At 54.2% G+C, this 20,887-nt stretch overlaps 1 protein-coding gene and 1 long non-coding RNA gene across 8 annotated transcripts; both read right to left on the bottom strand.

Annotated features, from left to right (window-relative positions):
- Positions 1–1,144: 1,144 nt before the first annotated feature.
- On the bottom strand, positions 1,145–9,953 carry LOC129127821 (opsin-5-like). The gene is made up of 6 exons (XM_077187501.1): positions 9,392–9,953; positions 6,803–6,890; positions 5,323–5,485; positions 4,692–4,819; positions 3,314–3,657; positions 1,145–1,665 (listed from the first exon to the last, which is right to left on the bottom strand). Exons 2-6 carry the CDS (start codon positions 6,888–6,890, stop codon positions 1,147–1,149), a joined length of 1,242 nt encoding a protein of 413 aa, XP_077043616.1. The 5' UTR covers positions 9,392–9,953; the 3' UTR covers positions 1,145–1,146.
- A 1,387-nt stretch (positions 9,954–11,340) lies between these two features.
- LOC129127813 (uncharacterized) lies at positions 11,341–20,809 on the bottom strand. Of its 7 annotated transcripts, none has more exons than XR_013184572.1 (4): positions 20,542–20,809; positions 20,324–20,420; positions 12,827–16,327; positions 11,341–11,718 (listed from the first exon to the last, which is right to left on the bottom strand). It is a non-coding gene; the product is annotated as an uncharacterized LOC129127813 (long non-coding RNA). The 7 variants fall into 7 exon arrangements; XR_013184567.1 differs by lacking the exons at positions 20,324–20,420; positions 20,542–20,809 and adding an exon at positions 17,352–18,124 and having other exon boundaries at positions 12,827–13,222; positions 16,042–16,936; XR_013184568.1 differs by lacking the exons at positions 20,324–20,420; positions 20,542–20,809 and adding an exon at positions 18,155–18,466 and having other exon boundaries at positions 12,827–16,936.
- Positions 20,810–20,887: the final 78 nt, after the last annotated feature.

Raw genomic sequence — 20,887 nt, 5'->3', positions numbered from 1 at the left:
TGTGGCACCCAGCCTGGCCCTGCTCTGGCCCCGGCCATGCTCTGCCCCATCCCCATTCCCATTATCCTGGGGCGCAGCTGCCAGCACGGAGCTGAACTGAGTCGGACACTGGTTTTGCATGAGTGAATTTACTTTAGAAATGACAAGTGGAACGTGGTGAATGATCAGTGGAGACACTGCGTGCTCCCCTCGTGTTCCAGAGGGCTGGGGATGGGGCACAGGCAGCTTTCCAGGTGGGGTTATCCTGTGCATGGCTTTGCACCAGGCTCTGGCACAGCTTCTTGTTCCTTTTTGTCCCAGGCTCTGCCCATGGGTGTGCTGCCCTCACTGATCTCCAAAGGCCAGCTACAATCCCTCAGGATGCTGCAGCCCTGGCAGCTGCTGCCCTGTGCAGCTGGCACAAGCTGCCCCACTGTCCCAGCACCAGGGACACCCTGCAGCCACTGTCCCTTCTCCAGGGTGCTGCTCACCCACAGATTTGCTGTTCCCAGCCTGCTGATCATTCCCTGGGACTGCCACTACTCACTCCATGATCACTGTAACCCCAAATCCTTGCTCTAAAGGCAAGCTCCCATTTCTGTCTGTGGGACAGTGGTGGCTTTCACTCCAGTGGAGGGAACAGGGTAGCACAGCTGGCACAGAGAGCAATCCCAGGGACCTGTAGGGAGGTGCTTCCTTACCCCAGGTGAGGTAGCTGTGTGGACAGTCCCACTGTCCAGCAGGACAGGAGGTGGCTGTGGGGGCTGTAGGATCTGGCACTGGAGGTAGATTCCCCTCGGGGCCTCCTGGCCTCCAGCCTGCCTTGCTAGGCTAGGCACAATTTTTAAGACAACCAAGTTCCTACTTGGCCATCAGAGCACCAGCTTGGAAAAACAAGGGCCAAGGGCCCAGAGAGCAAACTGCAGGAGAGACTGTACCCTGGGCTGCACCCTGGGCACCTCTCAGGCACTGGGGTCTATGTGTGTTCTTGCAAGTGCAAACACCAGGCCCAGAGCTGCAGGAGCCAAACCAGAGGGGTTGGTCTGACATCTTCATGTCACTTCAGGTGTGGAACATCTGGGACCCACTGGGCACGGGGGTGAGAGAATGCAGCGCTTGGGTTTGTGTACAACTGCTCTGCTAGGACAGAGCTGGGCAGGGCTGGGCTCAGAGCAGCTCCTTGGTGATGGCCGAGGGCAGGGCCTCCCCTGCCACGCTGGCAGTGCCCAGGCCCGAGCACGTCCGAGTGAGCAGCACCATCACCCGCACCTGCCCCGCGGCTCCGCCGGCCAGCACGGCCAGGGCCCCGCGCTGGGCAGAGCTGCCGGGCAGCCGGGGGGCACTGCAGCACCTGGGGCAGGTACTGAAACACTCAGGACCATCCCTGCAGCTCCTGCAGCCCCGGGCCGGGCCGCGCTGGAGCCCGGTGCCCCGGCAGCCGCAGCACAGGAGGGTGCGCAGGGCCTGCAGGAGAGGACCCCTGTCCCTGGAGAGGAACCCCTGGAAGCTGGGCTTGAGCAGCAGGCACACCAGCGGGTTGTAGAGCGTCGAGGACTTGGCAGAGACGGCCGAAAGCACGAAGGCCAGCACTGGCACCTGGCTGGTGTCCCCGAGCAGGGCCCACAGCGCCAGCACGGCATAGGGAGTCCAGGCAGCCAGGAACCCCAGGCACACAGCGATGCTCAGCTGGAGAAGGAGCAGAGGCAGATGGGGACACCCTGAGCCTCCTGCAGCATTCGGGGGACACTGACACCCCCCAAACACAGCCACATGCAGCAGGACCCTGAGCAGCCCTCACATGCCCAGGGTAAGGTGCTCAGCCTTCTGGACCTGTACTGGAATGTCAGAGAACAGGGCAGCAACTCAGCACAGCCCATGAATAGACCTGGGCTTCAGGCCACTCACGCCCTGCCCCACCTGGGGAATTGGGAACAGCCTCTGCCTGCTGTGGCACATGGGTACAAAGGACACAGTGACCTGGTGGGACCAGCTCAGCTTTTGGCAGCACTGCAAATCCCTCCAGCAACCTGTGTGGCTTGGGGGGCTTGGAAATGGGCTGTGCTCAGTCCCCCTCCCCTGAATGGCTGTGGCTGTTTCCTTTGAAGCCAGGCTTGCAAGTTGTTTTCTTTCATGCTGTGTTTTTAAAAGGTTATTTGGGGTTTTTTTACATATTCTTGGTAAATTATAGTATTAGCTTGTAGTCTGGGGAACAATGACTCATGCAAGCTCCTTTATGATCTTTTCCAATGTAATTTAAAATGAAAACTCCTCCACCTAATGACTTTAAATGAGGAGCAATGTGTTGTTACCCACACTGACACAGACACCTGGAGAATTCATCAGGAGCAGCAGACGCCGGGCAGGAGGGGCCCTGCTCTTCACCTGCCCATGGGCAGTGGGTTGGACAGGGCACCCAGTATCCCCACAGCCTCCCGTTCCCGTTCCCTGAGGAGCAGCCCCGTTCCTGTATCCTGAAGAGCAGCCCCTGTACCCATACCCTGAGAAGCAGCCCCGTTTCCCATTCCCTGAGGAGCAGCCCCGTTTCCCGTTCCCATACCCTGAGGAGCAGCCCCGTTTCCCCATACCCTGAGGAGCAGCCTCATTTCCCATTCCCGTACCCTGAGGAGCAGCCCTGTTCCCATACCCTGAGGAGCAGCCCTGTTTCCCCGTACCCTGAGGAGCAGCCCCATTCCCGTTCCCGTTCCCTGAGGAGCAGCCCTATTTCCCATTCCCCATACCCGGAGGAGCAGCCCCATTTCCCCATACCCTGAGGAGCAGCCCCGTTTCCCCATACCTGGAGGAGCAGCCCCATTTCCCCATACCCGGAGGAGCAGCCCCATTTCCCCATACCCTGAGGAGCAGCCCTATTTCCCATTCCCCATACCCTGAGGAGCAGCCCCATTTCCCCATACCCTGAGGAGCAGCCCTGTTCCTGTACCCTGAGGAGCAGCCCCGTTTCCCCATACCCTGAGGAGCCCCATTCCCGTTCCTGTTCCCTGAGGAGCAGCCCTATTTCCCATTCCCCATACCCGGAGGAGCAGCCCTATTTCCCATTCCCCATACCCGGAGGAGCAGCCCCTGACCCCATACCCGGAGGAGCAGCCCCATTTCCCCATACCCTGAGGAGCAGCCCCATTTCCCCATACCCGGAGGAGCAGCCCCGTTTCCCATTTCCCCATACCCGGAGGAGCAGCCCCGTTTCCCATTTCCCCATACCCGGAGGAGCAGCCCTATTTCCCATTCCCCATACCCTGAGGAGCAGCCCCGTTTCCCCATACCCTGAGGAGCAGCCCCGTTTCCCCATACCTGGAGGAGCAGCCCCATTTCCCCATACCCGGAGGAGCAGCCCGTGCAGGCCGCGCAGGCCGCGGTTCCCGTGCCGGGGGGACGTGTGCCTGTGCCGCCTCAGGGCTCTGTGCGACGCCCACACCGTCCACAGGATCAGCGCGTAGGAGGCCAGGATGAGCAGGCAGGGCAGCAGGTAGCAGCAGATGAGGAGGGCGAGGATGTAGAGCGTGGCCTCCGTGCTGGAGGGCTCCCAGGTGATGCAGCAGGCTGTCCCGTAGGGCTCGGGGCCGTAGCTGCCCCAGCGGGCCAGGGGCGCGGCGGCGAAGGCCAGGGCGTAGGCCCACACGGCCAGCAGCAGCCCCGCAGCGTGGCCGTGCGAGAACCTGCTCCCTGGGGATGGGGAGGCTCCCGTGGGCCACGGGCAGCGGACAGGGAGCTGTCCCCGAGGTACACACTGCCCACAGGAGCCAGAGAGACCCTGGGGTCCACCATGGGGCCAGGCATGGCCCCTGCGGCCTGCTGAGCACTGCCGGCAGCTCCTGTGCTCACTGCACCATGCCAGGGCTCCTCCAGGCCACCCATACCCTGCCAGGGCTCCTCCAGGCCACCCAGACCCTGCCATGGCTCCTCCAGACCACCCATACCCTGCCAGGGCTCCTCCAGGCCACCCAGACCCTGCCATGGCTCCTCCAGACCACCTACACCTTGCCATGGCTCCTCCAGACCACACAGACCCTGCCATGGCTCCTCCAGACCACCTACACCTTGCCATGGCTCCTCCAGACCACACAGACCCTGCCATGGCTCCTCCAGGCCACCCAGACCCTGCCATGGCTCCTCCAAGGCCACCCAGACCCTGCCATGGCTTCTCCAGGCCACCCAGACCCTGCCATGGCTCCTCCAAGGCATCCATGCCCTGCCATGGCCCCTCCAAGGCCACTCACACCCTGCCATGGCTCCTCCAGGCCACTCAGACCCTGCCATGGCTCCTCCAGGTCACCCAGACCCTGCCATGGCCAGAGCTCCTTCAGGAGCCTATGGCTCTCCCACCAGGGAAGCAGCTCTTGCTGCTCTGCCAGTTTGTGGCTTCCCAGCTGCAGTCTGCTCTAGCCTAAGCTCAAGTCTGTGTGTGGACATTCAAAAACCTGCAATCTGCTGTGATACAGCCACACAGATGTGACACTTGGGGACATGGTTTAGTGCTGGACTTGGAAGTGCTGTGGTAACAGCTGGACTCAATGATCTTATAGTATTTTCCAGCCTAAACTTGTTTCTGTGACTCTGTGACTAAATATTGACTGGGAATAGGTTGCCCTGGGGCAAAGCTTTCCCTGAAGAGGTGGATCTGGCTCATTAAAAGGAAAAGGGCCCTGTCAAGGGAGAGGGGTGTGAGTGAGGATCAGATGACACATCCCAGCACCTACCATATGCCGGGTAGCAGACCTTGAGGCAGCAGACCGTGCTGAGCACCGTCAGGCTGGCCAGGCTGCTCAGCCCGAACAGGACCCTGCAGAAGGCGTAGAGCGTGCACACAGCCTGGTCAAAGAGCCACCTGCAAGGAGAGCCTGCCGTGAGCCCGTCCCTCCCGACAGCCCTGCCCCCGGCTGCACTCGAGGCTTCTCCGTGTGGGAGTTTGCCGGCGGCTGCTCCCATTCCTGCAGCAGAGCTGGGCTCGTGTGGGGAGGTTCCAACGGGCTGCACAGGTACCAGCACCTGGCCAGACACATGGGCATGACCTCGCCCCTGAGTTGTTCCCTGAGCACCCCAAAGATGCACATGGGGGGAGCTGCGGGTGCAGGAGCTGCCCTGACCCCCAGCAGCTCCCACCCCTGCAGTGCCAGCTTGGACTGCCACCACCAGAGCCCTTTGGCAGCGGGTCTGTGTGAGGACCTGGAGGGACAGGGAGCACAAAGCACACACTGTGGGATGGCTGGCAGGGAGCTCACGTGTGCCCCTGTGCCACCCTGAGTCCCTCTGCACTGCCAGGCATCTCCTGGCTCCCAGGCAGTCTGCAAACCGGGCCACTGGCCAGTGCAGAGCTGCTCCAGGAGGTACCTGTGTGCAAAGAAGGAGGAGGTGGCCAAGGGGAAGAGCGTCACCGTCATGCTCAGGTCACTGATGGCCAGGTTGACGATGAAGAGCTCGGCAGGTTTCAGCAGGGACCTCTTCTGATGGGCCACCAGCAGCAGCAGGGAGTTCCCAGCCAGGGACATGATGCCTGTGGAGGAGGCAGAGAATGGTGCTGAGTGTGACAGAGCCAGGAAAGGAACCAGGAGCATCCTGAGGTGTTTGGAAGGAAAACTGCAGAAGTCTACAGAGGGCGAGAGGGCTCCAGGCTTCCCTCTCTGGGGTGGGCTGAGCAGGGGAGCCCACGGGACCCACAGAGCTCTGTGAGCACATCTGGAGCTCCTTTACATTGGATTGGATGCCTTCCCCTTCCTAAGATCTTACAGAGGCGTTTGGTGGGAGGGCCGAGATGGGGTGAGACTGCAGAGGGCGCCGGGTGCAGGATCTGGCCACAGTCACTTGCTGCAGCTGGAAGGAGCAAGGGACACTTCCTCCCAGCTAGATAAATAATGGGAGCTCTGTGAGACTGCTCCTCTGATGTGGGGCCAGGGAGCTGGGCCCCTCGGCCTTCCTAATTTCTTCCTGGCAATGTCACTCCTGTGAGTCTGCACTGTCCCATATCATGGTAACAAAATAAACAAGAAGAAAGGCATTATGAAGATCAAGGAAAATCCAGACTAAACAAAAGGAGGCTCTTTGTTTGCTATTAGTGTATTTAAATCAACAGTGGTGATTTAAGTTTTATAATAAGGGCTTTCTCTTTTTCATTACATAATTGTGATTTCATGGAAAAGAGGTTTCAGTGTCCTCAGAAAGGGAATCTTTGCTGCTTTTGGGGCAGTTGAGCAGGATAAGAGTTCCTCCCTAGTGGATTATACTGCAAATTAAATCTCATGGTAAGAACCCGCTTCCAAAGCCACTGAATGGCCAACACTAAGTTCCCCTCAGGGAACAGGACTCCCACATGGAATCTGGGCAAATCCAGAGCTCTGGAGGCTTTGGAGTCACTGGAGAGCAGAGTATTGAGATGTTTATCCTTCTTCCCAGCCTTAGAAGGCATTTTTTCCCACAGAGCAAGTCTCACATCTGTGCTAAGTACACTTTATTAGCTTTTCCAAGTCCTGCTGAAATCAAGGGCCAGCTCAAGCTCCAAGTGCCCTTCAATGGACCTGAAGTGGTACCAGCAGAGCCCTTGCCTGTCTCACCTCCAGTGGCTGTGGGAGCAGTTACCGGAAGCTTCTCTAAGTTATTCAACATTTCAAATATTTAAAACCATAACAGGCACTTGAAATTCACTTGAGAGGGAAACGCAGTCACCAGACCATACTTTTGGGTAACATGGGAAGGTCAGTTTAATTAATCTGCTAATGACTGGACTCTTCTGGAAGCACCAGTGACTGAAAAGGCCTGACTGACTCTGCAGGCAGCTGGGCAGGGACATGGGGATCATGAAGCCATCTTTCCTTACCAAAGACCAAATAGAGAGTGCCAAAAATCAGGTCTTCTCTCTCCGATAAGGTGGACGTGAACACTGAGGTGTTGGATGCATTTCCCATCTGTAAAGCAAGACACACATGGAAGTGAGAGTGAGTTCTGGCTGATGAGGAGTGCCCAGCTCCTTCAGGTCCCCAGAGGCCATGGTGGCACATTCCTGGCCAGCAGGATCCTCTGGCCAGCACTGCCTGCGGCACTGAGCAGCCTGCGATGGGATCAGGCCACTAATGCCACTTGACTGTCATTCCTTCAGCCACAGATTTCACTGATGAGCATCTGCCTTTGCATGGTGGTTCTCTGGGCAAGTCCTGGCCTTGTGTGACTGCAGCAGGCACGGCGTGTTTGGCCCTGCTTGGACACAGGGACTGGCTGCTTGGAGCAGCCCAGAACACCCCTGAGCTGGCAACCCCCAGGGGTGGTGGGTGCCATCAGGACACAGTGCCAGTGCTGGAAGGGGGCTCTGGGCTCCTCTCCTCCCACCCTGGATGCTCAATGCTTCACAGCCCAGTGGAAATGATCTTTACACTCCTGTGCTTTTCAGAGTGTCTGTGTGCAGGGACGGGTGATTTATATCTCCCTGTACAGACCGAGTGACTCTGGACATGAGAATGATGTTCTTCATTAACCTAATTGGAAACAACCTTCATTTAGAGCTGAGCAAATCACTCCTGAATTTCTCATAATGCACAGTTCTCCCCTAGGCCATAGCTGATCTTCCTCAAGAGCCTTTGGAAGCAGCACATGCACATCACCTCTCCAAGAGGCCTTAGCAAAGCATCTGTGTATCCAGAACACAGAGCCAGGGGAAAAGGAGGGACTGTGGCCACACAGCTGCATTGGTGATGAGACAGGGCAAGGCCCAGCATAAACAGTCTGGAAGGAATTGTTCCTGCTCCTCGTCACACATGCAGCGAAGGAGAGAACTGGCAAAGCTTGTAGGATTTGATTTCCTTCAGATCCCTGGCAGGTCTCCATCCTGCAGTACATCAGGGGAGCTGCAAGTGTCCTGTGAGATCAGGCTGGCACAAAGGACCAATAATCACAGGAGAGGAATTTCTATTTCTGACATATTACAATAAACCCTATTTTTATGATTGTGCTTGAGCTGCCTGTGAAGCACACATCTCTCATTCTAATACAGAACTGATGAAAATGCATCTCTTGCTCTGGTCAAGGTGCTGATGTCACTGACACATAGATGATAAATTAGTTTTATAGAAATATGGAGAGCTCTCCCTTTTATGTCCAAAAGTAAATCATAAATTGGATCCTCCCATCAAGGTGCTCTCTCAGGGGGGTGTGTGGTGGGGGATGCCTGCACAGGCACATCCTTCAGTGGAGAGCCACAAACTGCAGAAATATCAGCACAGGTACCAAACACATCCACAGTGATTTCTGACAGAAACAGCTGCAGGAGTTTTCTTCCAACTCCGAAATATTCCAAACACATGACTGTGCTCAGTCAAGACTAAATCTGTGACTCCTCTGGGAGGGATTCAGCCCAGACTGTCCTCGGGGATGCAGCCAGCACTGAGCAGCCCTTCAGCATCAAACTGCTGAGCCACGTAGTCTCTGGGTGCACAGAGCTGCTGAATTTGATTTAAGCTCCATTGCTCAGACGGTGTTCTGAGAAGAGACAGACTGTGAAAGCTCCTTTCCCCTCAATTTAATCAGACTTCAAAATGAGATGAAGTTTTCCAAGCAGCTGCTGTCACAGGTACATTACGAGGAAACCCTTGTATTTTACATCCTAGCCCTAATTCCTGTGTTCACAGGAAGAATCAAACCTAAACCCAAACCCACACCCCACGTCTGTGTCTGGCACCTGGGAGGACACTGGCATGGCTGGACTGGCCTGATCACATGCACTCTGTCTGCATGGAAAACCCTGCTTTCATTTGTGTCATTGTCAGCTTTGCCCTTTTCTCCTCCAGACTTGAACAGTTGCTTTCCTTCAGCAAACGTGCTACAAAGCCAGAGTCTGCCTTGGAGAGGAGGAAGAAACCCGATGAGCCTGGAAACTCTCCTGACCTCCAGACTCTTTCAATAGTCAACGGCAGGAATCAATTTCTGCAATTCCCAGCACAGGGGAAGCTCAGACACTGTTGCCTACCTAGCAAACAGTGCAGGCATTAGAAAGTCACAGAATAGCAGAAGTGCACAGCTCAGGATGGAAATCACAGAGTTCTGCTGTGCCAGGGCTGCCCATCCCCACTGGCTACTGACAGTAAAATCTGCTTTCTGCCTCGGTTACCCACCCGGGACTCCTGCAAGCCCCTTTCAGGGCAGTTCAACCCTGCTCGCACACCCCAAAGCGTGTCACTCGCTCACACACACCACCGGTGCCCGGGGCAGGCCGGGACACACAGCCCGGACCGCCACTGCCGCCCCCGGCTCCGTCCCCACAGCCCCGGGCCACCCGCGGGGCTCCCAGCCCTGCTGCACCCGGGGACACCCGCGGGACCCGTGTGCTGCCCGCACCCGGGGGTGCTCGGGGCTCCGCGTCCCTCCGGGACAGCGCCTCGCCTTCCCCGGAGGAGGAGTCCCCGCGACAGCCGCTTACGGGGCTCCGCTGGGCTCCGCCACTCGCTCAGCACCGCCGGCGACGGACAGCTCCGCTAGGAAACCGCGCTGGACCGTCCGCGCCGCGCTCCGTCCTGTCCGCACCGCTCTGTTCTGTCCGCACCGCTCCGTCCTGTCCGCTCCTGCACCGCTCCGTCCTGCCCGCACCGCGCTGGACCGTCCGCGCCGCGCTCCGTCCTGTCCGCTCCTGCACCGCGCTGGACCGTCCGCGCCGCGCTCTGTTCTGTCTGCTCCTGCACCGCTCCGTTCTGTCCTGCCCGCACCGTTCCGTTCTGTCCGCACCGCTCTGTCCTGTCCGCGCCGCGCTCTGTTCTGTGCTGCCCGCACCGCTCTGTTCTGTCCGCACCGCTCCGTTCTGTCCTGTCCGCGCCGCGCTCTGTTCTGTCCGCTCCTGCACCGCTCTGTCCTGCCCGCACCGCTCTGTCCTGCCCGTCCGCGCCGCTCCGTGTCCCTCCCGCACCGCTCTGTTCTGTTCTGCCCGCACCGCTCTGTCCTGTCCGCACCGCGCTGTTCTGTCCGTACCGCTCCGTGTCCCTCTCGCACCGCTCTGTCCTGCCCGCACCGCGCTCTGTCCCTCCCGCACCGCTCTGTCCCTCCCGCACCGCGCTGTGTCCTGCCCTGCCTCAGCTGGCCAGGCTCAGGGACAAGGGACACCGTCTCCACCGCCGCCCGTCTCTGCTCCGCAGCCCGGTCACCCCTGCCCTGCCCTTGGAGCCACGATTTTCACAGCAAAGGAAACTGAGGCACCAAGAGGGTGTTTTAAAGCAGCACTCCGTGGTGTCAGCATTCCCGGGCTCGTTTTTAGCTCTGCTTGGCCACCCGTCTCCTGTAGCCCGAGGAAAACAGGCTGGTCACTCACTCACCTGTCCCTGCAGACCGGCTGGCCAGGGCAGGACCCCGTGGGGAGCTCTGAGGTGCTCCAGGGACACGCTCAGAGCGACAGTGGGGACAAGGACATGGGGACTGTCACACTGAGTCTGTTGTCAGTCGGAGCTGGGTTTTGTTTTCCACCCAAAGCATTTGATCTGTCTCTGCTTGGCAAAACACGAGTCACAGCCCTCACTTCATTTTGCCAATATCCTCCACACCAAGAGCATTCCCCTGGTTGCCAGTAAGAAATGGGAACAATATCAAAAATCCTAATATTAATTTTTAGAGTTCCAAATACTGCCAGAGCTGCTGGTCAGCTTGGATCCAGGTGCCTAAATTTGCTTCAGAAAGGAAATCCAAAGCTGGAGAAATGCACAGCAATAGCTTTGTGTACCTACATGTGTGAAAGAGAATCATTTATGGACTCACCAGCTATGTAAATAGATGCATACTGAGATTGTCATAAACTGAAAGTTATTTGTTGTTTATGTTCCAGAAATACAAAAGGCCTCAGCCAAGTCTGAGGCCCCATTGTGCAGCCTCTCCACATGGCCAGAGTTAACCCAAAAATCACAACATGCCCAGGGAACGTGGCCCATTTCCTCCCTTTCACCTGGAAGGGACCTGAGGGAAGATGTTCAGTAACACCCACGGGACAGGAGCAGCAGCACTTTCCACTCCACAGCTGCTGCACTTTGTGGGCACACTTGCAGCACTGCATTTAGCATGCTTTTCCTTGCTTTAACATGCTTTTCCTTGGGAACTGACCTCCCTCACAGTGTGCCTTTCCTCAACAACACCTCTCCTACCCAGCGCTCCATCCACCAGCCCTTCTCACCCAGGCTGGGAAGAGGGACTGAAGCCTTTGGGATAATTGAGCTCCCACTTGGTTTGTGTGGCAGGGGAGCTGTCTGACAAGGGCAGGAAGCTCAGGGGAGATGCCATAGAGCAGACACAGACCCCAGTTTGCTGCTTCCCTTTGTGTCTGCAAGAGTTTTCTTAGCAGAGATGGAGGAGCCAGGGGTTATGGAGGTGGTGGGACAGGAAACCAAACCTGCAGGAAATCAGACTCTACACGCTTTATTGTCCATGGACCAGCTTTTTCTTCTTAAGCCTAAGCACAAAGAGAGCTGTGCTCAAGCACAGGCCCATCACCCTTTCAATATTGCTTTTTATGGCAGTGGTCAAGGCACAGAGAGTCTTCAAAGGAGTCCTTTTGACCTGGGAATTAACCAACAGATTGTTTTCTGGAAACCAAAACTGACATGAAGCGTAATTCTTTGCTGTGAATCCTAGAGATGCTGGTGTAGTCTTTGTTATCTCAAGCAACTAAGTTTGTTTTCTAAGTTCTCCCTTCTTCATCCTTCCAGCAGCTGGAACATCTCCTTTAACAATGCCAGGTTCCAGATCCAGGAGCAAGCATTCTAAATTCCACCTCTGAAATGAAGATTATGGACTCTCTTGGTTACAAAGAACTTGAAAACGGAAACAAAAAAACCCACAAACTACTGTGGCTCTCCAAAATGTGTATCTGGACTCTTTTCAGCCAGGGGAAGCTGGCAGGGGGATGAGATGCACATGCACACACAGGTGTGCACATGCCAGACCTTCCAGCTCTGCCCCAGGGCTGCCTCCCCTGCTCCCCAGCTGCTCCGTGGGGATTGGTATCACTCCTGCACCAGGGGAGGCAGGGACAGTGCAGCCCAGCTGCTCCTCAGCGCTTCTGAACTCCAGGTGGTGGGAGAAACCTGAAACTCGTATCCCTCTGCCTTTGAGAAACCACCAGACACAGGACCCTTTCCTGGGAGCACCCCACTGAAATGCTGGCAGCAAACTCTGCAGTGTCAGAGAAAAGAAGATGGGACTTTGAGAAGCACCAAAGTCTGGCTGAGTTTGGACCTCCCGCCCTGTGGCTCTGCCCGTGCTGAGAGGCACTGGCCACTGTGCCTTCTTCAGTTTGAGAGGTCTCTGAGCCAGGCAGCTGCCACTGAAGTGTTGCACATTGCCACCCTTGGCTTCCACTCAGAGCACAAGAGCATTCAATTCTAGAGAGCCAACAGACAGCAGAGGCTCAAAGCACCAATTTCAATTGCATTCATAAAGCAGACAATGTCCTAAGCTTTGGAACAGGCAGAGCTCGACATAATCAATGAGGGCAAAAATATTTCCCTAAAAGCATGCTCCTAACATTTGACCTCAATCACAGCAGATTGAAAGGTGGACTAGGTCAGATTTATTAACACAAAAATGATCACCATAAATAGGCACAGAGGAAGACTCTGAAAACAATTGCCTGAATGTAAAATGATGTTCTCTGTGAAGCCTCCTCCCCTCACAGGACCCTCTGGTTATTTGGCTGGAGCAGGGATGTACCAAAGCAGCCACAGTACATCACACTAATGAAATTAATCTGGAAAGCATTACTCCCAGTTCTATTGCACTGGCTTATCATGAATCATGTCACCTCCCCAGGCCCCTGTTCCCCACCTGCAAGCAGCATTAATAGTATTTATTTCACACTGTGTTAGCAGGTTCTGCTCATTACCTGTCTGTGCACGGCTCTGAAATCTGCATGCAATGGGTTTTTCAGCACGCCAGCCACATTTCCTGCTTTAGTATCTCCCAGGCACATTTTGTACCTGCTAATCCAGCCCATCAGTCTGCTGGGCCTCACTCTCAAGTGACTCACAGGTGTCCGTGTCCATCGCCTCCTGTGTCTGACCTTAAAGGGAAGGGAGAAACCCCACACTTGTCTGACAAGATTTAGGCCCACTGGCTGGTTTTATCAGCCCATATTTCTCCCATTGCTTTGTGCTCTCACCTGATTTTATCATCACTAGATTCTCACCTAGCCCAGCTGAGGCCACACACCCATAATTTCCTGAGCACTCCTGTGCTGAAGAGGCAGTTCAGCATCTTTGCAAGTGGGTCAGGGATGGATCTGCAGGGTGACATTTAGTGAGAAACAATGCTGGGTGATGGCATTCACGTAGGACAGATCCAAGCTACACATGCTGTTGCCCGACTTCCTACCATCTGTACACCAAACTTTCAGCTCTGTGTTAAATAGACACTTATTCCCATGCTTGTATACTTAGCAGGAGGCATGAGGTAACACATATGTTGCTCTTGAGATGCACTTCCCCCCTCACAATTTGTGCTTGTGACTGTAATGGAAATATATATTAAATACACGTATTTCTGTTCGTGTATTTGGCTTTTCAGTGCCACCCACAATTCCCCGTGCCTGCAAATTCTGGCTTCTCACATCCCACTTGTCCTCTCTGCTTTGAATGCTGCCTGTCTCCTAAAGTCCAGCTGGCCATAGCTTAACCCTTAACTTTCAGGATCCTCTCCAGGCTGAGTGAGCCCTGCTCAGCTCCACAGCCTGACAGGGCACTGCAAAGTACCCCTGGTAGCACCTGGGGGCTGGATCCACCTCAGCACAGCTGAGGGTGCTCCCTCTGCACCTTCCCCTGCCACGGAGGGAGCCTCACCTCCTATAGAAACTTCAGGGGACAGACTGAGGGGAGCAGGGAGATGATGGAGTGCCAAGCTGCAGGTCCTGGAGCAGGCTCTGATGCTGGCAATCAAGGGTTGGCCTTGGTGGCTGAGAGCCTGGGGAGCAGAGGGTACAAACCCCAAATGCACCAAGGCAGCACTCAGAGCAGCAAAGGAGCACCCACAGAGCCCGTGGTTGTCCCACTCACAGCAGACACTGACAGCTGCCTTCAGACAGCACTGCAGAGCAAACTCCTGCAGCTCCCAGCCCTTCCAGAGCCAGGATAAGGGTTAGGGCTGGCTGCTGTCAGTGGTGCAGAGGTGCCCGTGTTCCAGAGGTAACCTCAAAGGAGCAGCTGTGCTCAGATCAAAGAGCGCTCGAGTTCAGCCTTTTGCAGCCCAGCACAGCACAGCCTCCCACTGTGGTGCCTCCTCCACGCCACACCACACCACACCCCTGCCTGCTTTCCCAGCAATTCCAAAAGAATGGCACACCTCCAGGCTGCCACCACACACAGGAGCCACCCATTGCACCCGTGAGTCTGATTTTCTGCAAAATCCCTGCATGTGTGCAGCCAGATCCACCAGCCTTCAGCACAGCTCTCCTGGCCCTGCAGAGTGGAGCCAGCTCAGCCTGGCACTGCGAGCCCCACGGCCTCAGCACACACGGGAGCAGAACCCCTCTGGCACCGAGCTGCACACAGCCTGGGCCCTCTCTTAGCACACTACAGAAATCTCTATTTTGCTCAAAACATCGTGGAGAGACACAGGAACCTGCACCAAGCCCTCCTGTCTCCCAGCTCTGCGTGTTTCCCAGCTCTGAGAGCAGCACTGCTGGGAAGGGCTGCATGCCTGATACTCTGGAGTGAGTTCCTTTAATTATTGGTTTATTCTTTTCTAATGTTCAAAGTCTACTTTGAACATATACAGACTCAGTGTCTTACCAAGCTATTTTATTTCCAAGTTATGGAAGATTAACTTCCATTAAAAATGCATCAATTTAGACAGATCTTTAGCTAGACTTTCAAATTATTCCTAATTAATATTCCCTTTGAAATCTATCAACTGTCTTTGCTGCTACCTAGCTTTTCTGCATTAGGTTATGAAACTAGTATTTCAAGGAACAGTCACTTTTGTGTGTAGTAATCAGACACCATTATCAGGCTCAATTTTTAAACCAATTTTTCCTCCTCTTGACTGAAGGACTGTCAGGCCAATAACTTTCTCCCCTTATCTTCCTACTCATTCTACTTCTTGGCACTGGTGTAATTGCTTTCCCACATTTCTTTACTCCATGTCTTGACAGTTTTAAATGAGCCTTCCACACCTGTGGTTTAATCTAGCACGAATTCTGTCCCTCAGTTCCTCTCCCTGTTGCACAGGTCAGGTTTAACCACGTGCACTCAGTGCTCCCCACACAAACCAGGCAGGTTTGGGAGCCTGCCTTGGTTTTGGGAATGAAGCTGTGATTACAAGGCAGTGCCTGGATGACAGGTCCCTAGGGCAGCTCAGGGTCTCAGGCAGGTTTGTAACTGAGCATTTTCCCTAAGCACAGCCCCCCCTGGAACCCCTTTGCTCGCTGGCAGCAGGGGAGCTCTTGACCCACCAGCACAGCTGGGAATCAGGCTCCCCTCAGCAAGGTCCTCGTGGGGCAGAGCTGCTGCCAGTGCTCTGGGCAGGAGGGTGGGCTCTGACCATGCTGCACCTGAGCTGGGGCTCCTCAACAGCACCAGGCAGGTCCAGGCAGTGCCAATGGGGAAACTGGGACGTGACCTTCAGTTTGACAGGGAAGGTGTCTCCTCACAATGAATGAGTCTCATTGCTTTCAAGCTTTGCTGGGGAAAAAAGACAAATTCTAAGTGCCATGGAAATAAAAATACCTGATCAGTTCATTTTACCCTGTCACTCTGAACAGTGCAGTGCTTGTATTTAGGACTACTTCTCACATGTCCATCTGATTTCTGAGCAGAAACCCACAGTGCCAAGCACTGACACAAAAATCACAGCCCTTGGCCATTATTTAGTCATATGGAAAATATTCCACCGAGGAAATAATGTCCTTCACTGGAGAGCCTGAGTGAAAACCTTCAGGCAGAAAAAGCAGAACCAAAGCAGTGTCAAATCCACATTCACTCCAAAGACATGTGAGCATCCTACTTGTGCTTGGTAAAAGTCATTTTGCCAACAGGCTTTGAGCCTGTTGAAAAGCAGGAAGTACAATAAAGGGGAAAAGGATTTTTACATCATGCTCAAACTTACCAGAAGATGCCTACAACCTGCCCTGAGATGCAGACCCCGGAGCAGCCAGGAGACAAATACAGGGATTATACCTGGCCTTGTACAACAGCAGGAGCATTTCTGTTTGATCCTGCCGAGCAGAGAGAGTTCTTGGTGGCACAATCCTGTAGCTTTTGCACTTCTGCAGCTGCGTGTTTCTTCCTAGGGTCTCCCATCTTTCTTTCCCTCAAATCTTGTTAATAGACCTCGCAGCGTTTCAGCACATCTCAAAAATTCTTCCTCAGCTTCTCATTGAGCTGCAAACCCCCTGCAGAGCAAGACCAGACAGACAATAGGTCCCAGAGGTATCTGGGCCATTGCAACATTTAACAGGTTGTAGTTTCAGCTGTGAGCACTGGACCAGGGAGAAAGAATTTAACTCCAGTTGCAGGCAGAAAATCTGCACCAAAGACAAATTTGGGCAGAAAGTTTTTTGGTGTTACCAACGTCTGAATACTGCACCTTCTTTCATTATGAAAGAGAGCTCTTGGAGAGGAGCAGCATTTTATTAAGCAGCACATAATGCTCACTGTAGTACAGACAGCAGCACAGTTATCACGCTCTATTTCACAGCATTAAAAATGAGCTATTCTCCAAGCAGGAGAAATCTTCATATCAAAGATTCAAACACCACAGGTTTCAATGCTGTCAAAAGAGATTATTTGAATTTTTGATATGCCTCTAAGTAGTCCAAGACTTTACGAGTCACAATGGAAAGCGAATCAGACTTTGATTCCTGAAGGAGGCAGAAGTCCTAGGGAAGGCCAAGTGAAGGGAGGTTTGGAAGATCCACGAGGCAGACTCTGCCCAGAGCCCAGCCATGATCCTGGCAGGAGAGAACACATTTCAAATGACTCAGCGCTTCTCCACCTGAATCCTGAAATGCAGGAGTAAGAAAGGGGGAAAAGGGATTTCTGAGACTGACCTTTCAAGCCTGGCCTCTGAAGATGCAAAGCTCTCCCTGGTAGGACAAGGACCAAACTTGCTCTTTGACCCCCCAGTAGTGACCCATTCTAAGCCCCGTTTCTGTTACTGATTTACATGAAGAGTTTTGTGTTCTCAGGCTGAAATTCTCCACTGGAGACCCAGGAGTGGGTGACAGAGTGTAAGAGCTGTAATCCTCTGCTCAGCTCACAGCTCCCCAGCGCCCACAGCCTGTCCCTTGGCACCACAGCTCCCCCAGCACTGCCGCGGGCACGGGAGCGGGGCACAAGGGAGGAAACAGCCCCTCGAACAAGGTACTAAGTTTCCTGAGATCCTTTATCAACACAAGACACAAAATATCAGCTCACCTAGGCGGAGCAGTGCCTGCAACAATGTGTGCAGCAGGAAACACATTCCTGGAGAGGATACTCCTCTGCCCCTAGGCTTCCTCTCCTTGAACGGAGCTCCCTGCCCTTCCTCCCCCCGGCTCTGCTGCTGCAGCAGCAGCAGCTCACAAATCTCCCGGCGGGCTGAGCTGACCCTGCTGCCCCCAGGCTGTGCTCTGGGCCAGCACAAACAGCCACGGGCAGGGACCGGCCCCAGAGAGCCACCCACAGCCGCTGCTGCACGGGACTGCCCGGAGAGCAGGAGCCAGACACCTCCTCTTGTTCCTGCCATTGGAATTACCCCTCAGAGCAGCTGCTGTCCTGGGGTCTGAAGAATGAGTGAATCTGGTCGCTAAGAGGGGTTTTACTTCTCCAGGAGTGAGAGGCAGAGTGTGGGGAACTGAGCCCCTCTCCCCCACTCTCCCCAAAAAAGGAGAAGCAGAACATATGCACACAGCCCACTGATTTCTGCTGAGGTGGCCCTAAGCCAGCACATAAAGCAGGCTGGGAACAGCTCTGAGAGCACATCTCAATTAATACCACGGGAAACAATGCCACAGACGTTTGCAGTTCGAGGGCCAGGAACAAAGTATGGAGCAAAAAGAGCTGGAAATGGCAGTGTCTCCTCAGAGCACAGCCCAAGAACAATAAATGAGCCTTCACCAGCACTTCCCAAGGGTAACTGAGCTCCTGGGGAGGGGTTTCACAGCAGTGCTGAGCTGAGCCCAGGTAAGGCATTAAATTCAAGCACATTGACACAAAGCTACAGAGCAGATCTCACTTACTTTGGGAGAAAGCAGCATTTTTCGCTAAGGAGCTGATGAGCAGTTGTGGGTTGATTTTTCTTTTTCTTTTTTTAAAGCAGGTTGATGATGAAAAATCTCAGAACAGTATGACTATCATGAGAATGATTTCTAAAGCAGGAAGCATGACAGCCCCACACCCACAACAGCAGAAGCAGCTGCTACACACAAGTTGCCAGGGCTGCTCCTGCGCCACTTACAGCCATTGGAACTCTGACACTGCCTTCAGCACAGAGACTTGCACAGTGCAGAGTTAGCTCAAAGCCCAGATAAGACAGGAAAAACAAATGGGAGCTATTACCCAAGTCAGAAGGTATTTCACATCCTCATCTCAAAGCAGGAACTGTGGATGATAAAGCCCAGCCTGAGCAGAAGCTCCAGAATCTTCATCACTCACGTTCAGGATTTGCAGCACTCAGAAAAGATCTCATCAGTAAGAAATATTAATAATTAAAGCAATCTCTAACCTCATGTAAAGTACCCTGCAAAATTACTTCAGTGCCTCCCAGACTCTGAATGCTGGAAGAGAAATTTCTTCTTGATGCCAAGGGGAAAAACAAAATCAGAGCGGGTTGTTTCATTTTTATCTGGAACATTTCCACCTGTCCACCTTTTTCCCGCACAAAGCTTTTCCACATTCACTGCAAGCCTGACAGAGGAGGCTGCTGGGTGTCACGATGACTTTCACAGCCCCTCTGCTCCGTCACAGCAGCAGGAGCCAGAGCTGCTGCTGCCAGCAGAGAGGATGGGGAGCAAAGCCCCTGAGCCTGCTGCTCTTGGGGTGAGGAAACGCAAACGCGGCTCAAAAAGAGCCTCCATGGCCAGAATCATTCTGCCTGCCTCTGGAAAAGCCTGGGCAGCTCTGCCTGGGGAATGGCAGGAGCCAAGGGGCAGTGCCTGCCCTCCTTCAGGATCCCCTACGGGCAGCAGATCCTTTCTCCTCCGGAGGTCAGGGCAGCAAAGCAGCTGGTTCCAAAAAAGCGACAGCTCCCCACCATGCCCAAGCTCCAGAGCCTGTCTCAGTGCTAGCAGCACATGCAGGTTCCCAGAGCCTGTCTCAGTGCAGGCTCCCAGAGCCTGTCTCAGTGCTAGCAGCACTCAGTGCAAGCAGCACTCCGTGCAGGCTCCTAGAGCCTGTCTCAGTGCTGCAGGAGGGCAGCAGGCAGGGAGTGTCTGCTGTGGGCACTGCTCTGCCAGCGCAGAGCCCTGTGCCCGGGGAGCAGCCCCTTGGCACTCACACAGTGAGAGCTGGGCAGCAGCTGCTCCCTGGCTCTCCTACCCTCTCCTCACATGGAGCAGCCTGTTCTGTGGCAGTCTGCAGGGTTTGGGAGGCAAAGGAGCCGCTGCCTCATCAGGGGCCTTAACCCTTTGCCTTCCTCCCGGCACTGTAAGATGTGCTGCATCCTCTTCATCTCCACGTTGCCCCGAGCTGTTTTTTCACAGCGGGGTGCAGGAGTACAAAACCACAAACCAGCTCAGGTACTGATCTCCTGCCCCTACATTTTCAGACTGGCAAGACCAGTTACAGAAAACCTTCTCCAGGGGAATATGATCAACTGTAAAACAGAAAAGTACTTATAATCTTGGACAAACACAGCCACATTCTATGATTTTCAGAAGGAATCACAGAACACCCTTCAGAAATAACAAACAGGGACATTTGCAGCCCAACCCAGTTGCTGCTGAGATACCATGGTAGAGATCATGCTAGAAGGCCTAAAATTCACTCTGATTTCAGAGCCAAACCAGGTACATCAAGAGTCACCTCCTGCTTTTCTCCCAGTCACTCTGTCAGTGTATCAATTCTTACCATGCTCAGGTTAGCTCCTGTTTCTAAACAAATACAGGAAAGGTGAATCTCTTCCCTGAAAAACATTCTACAGCATAGTTAGCAATGTGCACTAAATGCTTGTCACCTACAGTCATCTTAAGGAGCTGTCAGTTCACATCATCAAGTCTAAACTACTTAACCGTGTATGGAACCTTTAAGCTTCTGTTGAAAGCCAAAGCAGCAAACAAGCTTAGAGGTCTGTAACCAGAGATGCCAGGCAGCAGACAGCTCACAGCCTGGTTTTATATGCACTAGAAATATGTCAGCTCAAGAAGCATCATGGTGTGAGGCAAGATTTCCTGCAAGAACATTTGAGTTACCTGGAGCCTGATTTCCACAATCCTCCCCGGTACTTCCAGCAACCACAGCAGACCATGGAACACTTCAGAATGGGCACTTCAGCATTCACCTGACATGCTTTTTACACGAGGAACAAACAAAAAGAATGATCTAGTTTGGAACTTGAGGAGTTCTCCTGCTCCAGAGCTAGCAGGATGCAAAAGGAGCCAGAAGGCCTAATTCAAGTGCCAAAATGTACCTCAGCAGTATCACACATCTTCTGGGAGATGCGGCTTCGCTCGGGAAGCTCGTCAGGCAAGGAGAGCCAAGGCTGGGATCCACAGAGGGAGCTCCACATGGCCCAGAAGCTGCTGGCACCCCACCTGAGCCTGCTGCAGACGGCTGCCAGAGCGGCTCCCATGCTCCAGGAGCACTGAGTCATGCTGCTCAGGCTGCAAACCAAGGGGGATTCGTCTCAGCAGCCCCAGCCCGCACGGAGCCCGCGAGCAGCGGCTCAGGGCATGCAAACGCACCTGGAACAGACAGCCACATGCACACGCCACTTTAAGAAAAGAGTGAAGCCTTTTCTTAAAGGCCTCTTTATT

This window comes from Agelaius phoeniceus, chromosome 17, assembly GCF_051311805.1.
Source record: "Agelaius phoeniceus isolate bAgePho1 chromosome 17, bAgePho1.hap1, whole genome shotgun sequence".
In the NCBI taxonomy this organism is placed as follows: domain Eukaryota; kingdom Metazoa; phylum Chordata; class Aves; order Passeriformes; family Icteridae; genus Agelaius; species Agelaius phoeniceus.
Note: the sequence above shows the minus strand (reverse complement) of the source record. Positions and strands in the feature narration are given on the sequence as shown.

Excerpts from the sequence above, each read along its gene's own strand:
- LOC129127821 (XM_077187501.1), bottom strand. The coding sequence starts at position 6,890 with ATGGGAAATGCATCCAACACCTCAGTGTTCACGTCCACCTTATCGGAG. Across the intron at positions 5,486-6,802 it reads CACTCTCTATTTGGTCTTTG|GCATCATGTCCCTGGCTGGG; the intron begins GTAAGGAAAGAT and ends CCTCCTCCACAG. Across the intron at positions 3,658-4,691 it reads GGTCTGCTACCCGGCATATG|GGAGCAGGTTCTCGCACGGC; the intron begins GTAGGTGCTGGG and ends CCCCATCCCCAG.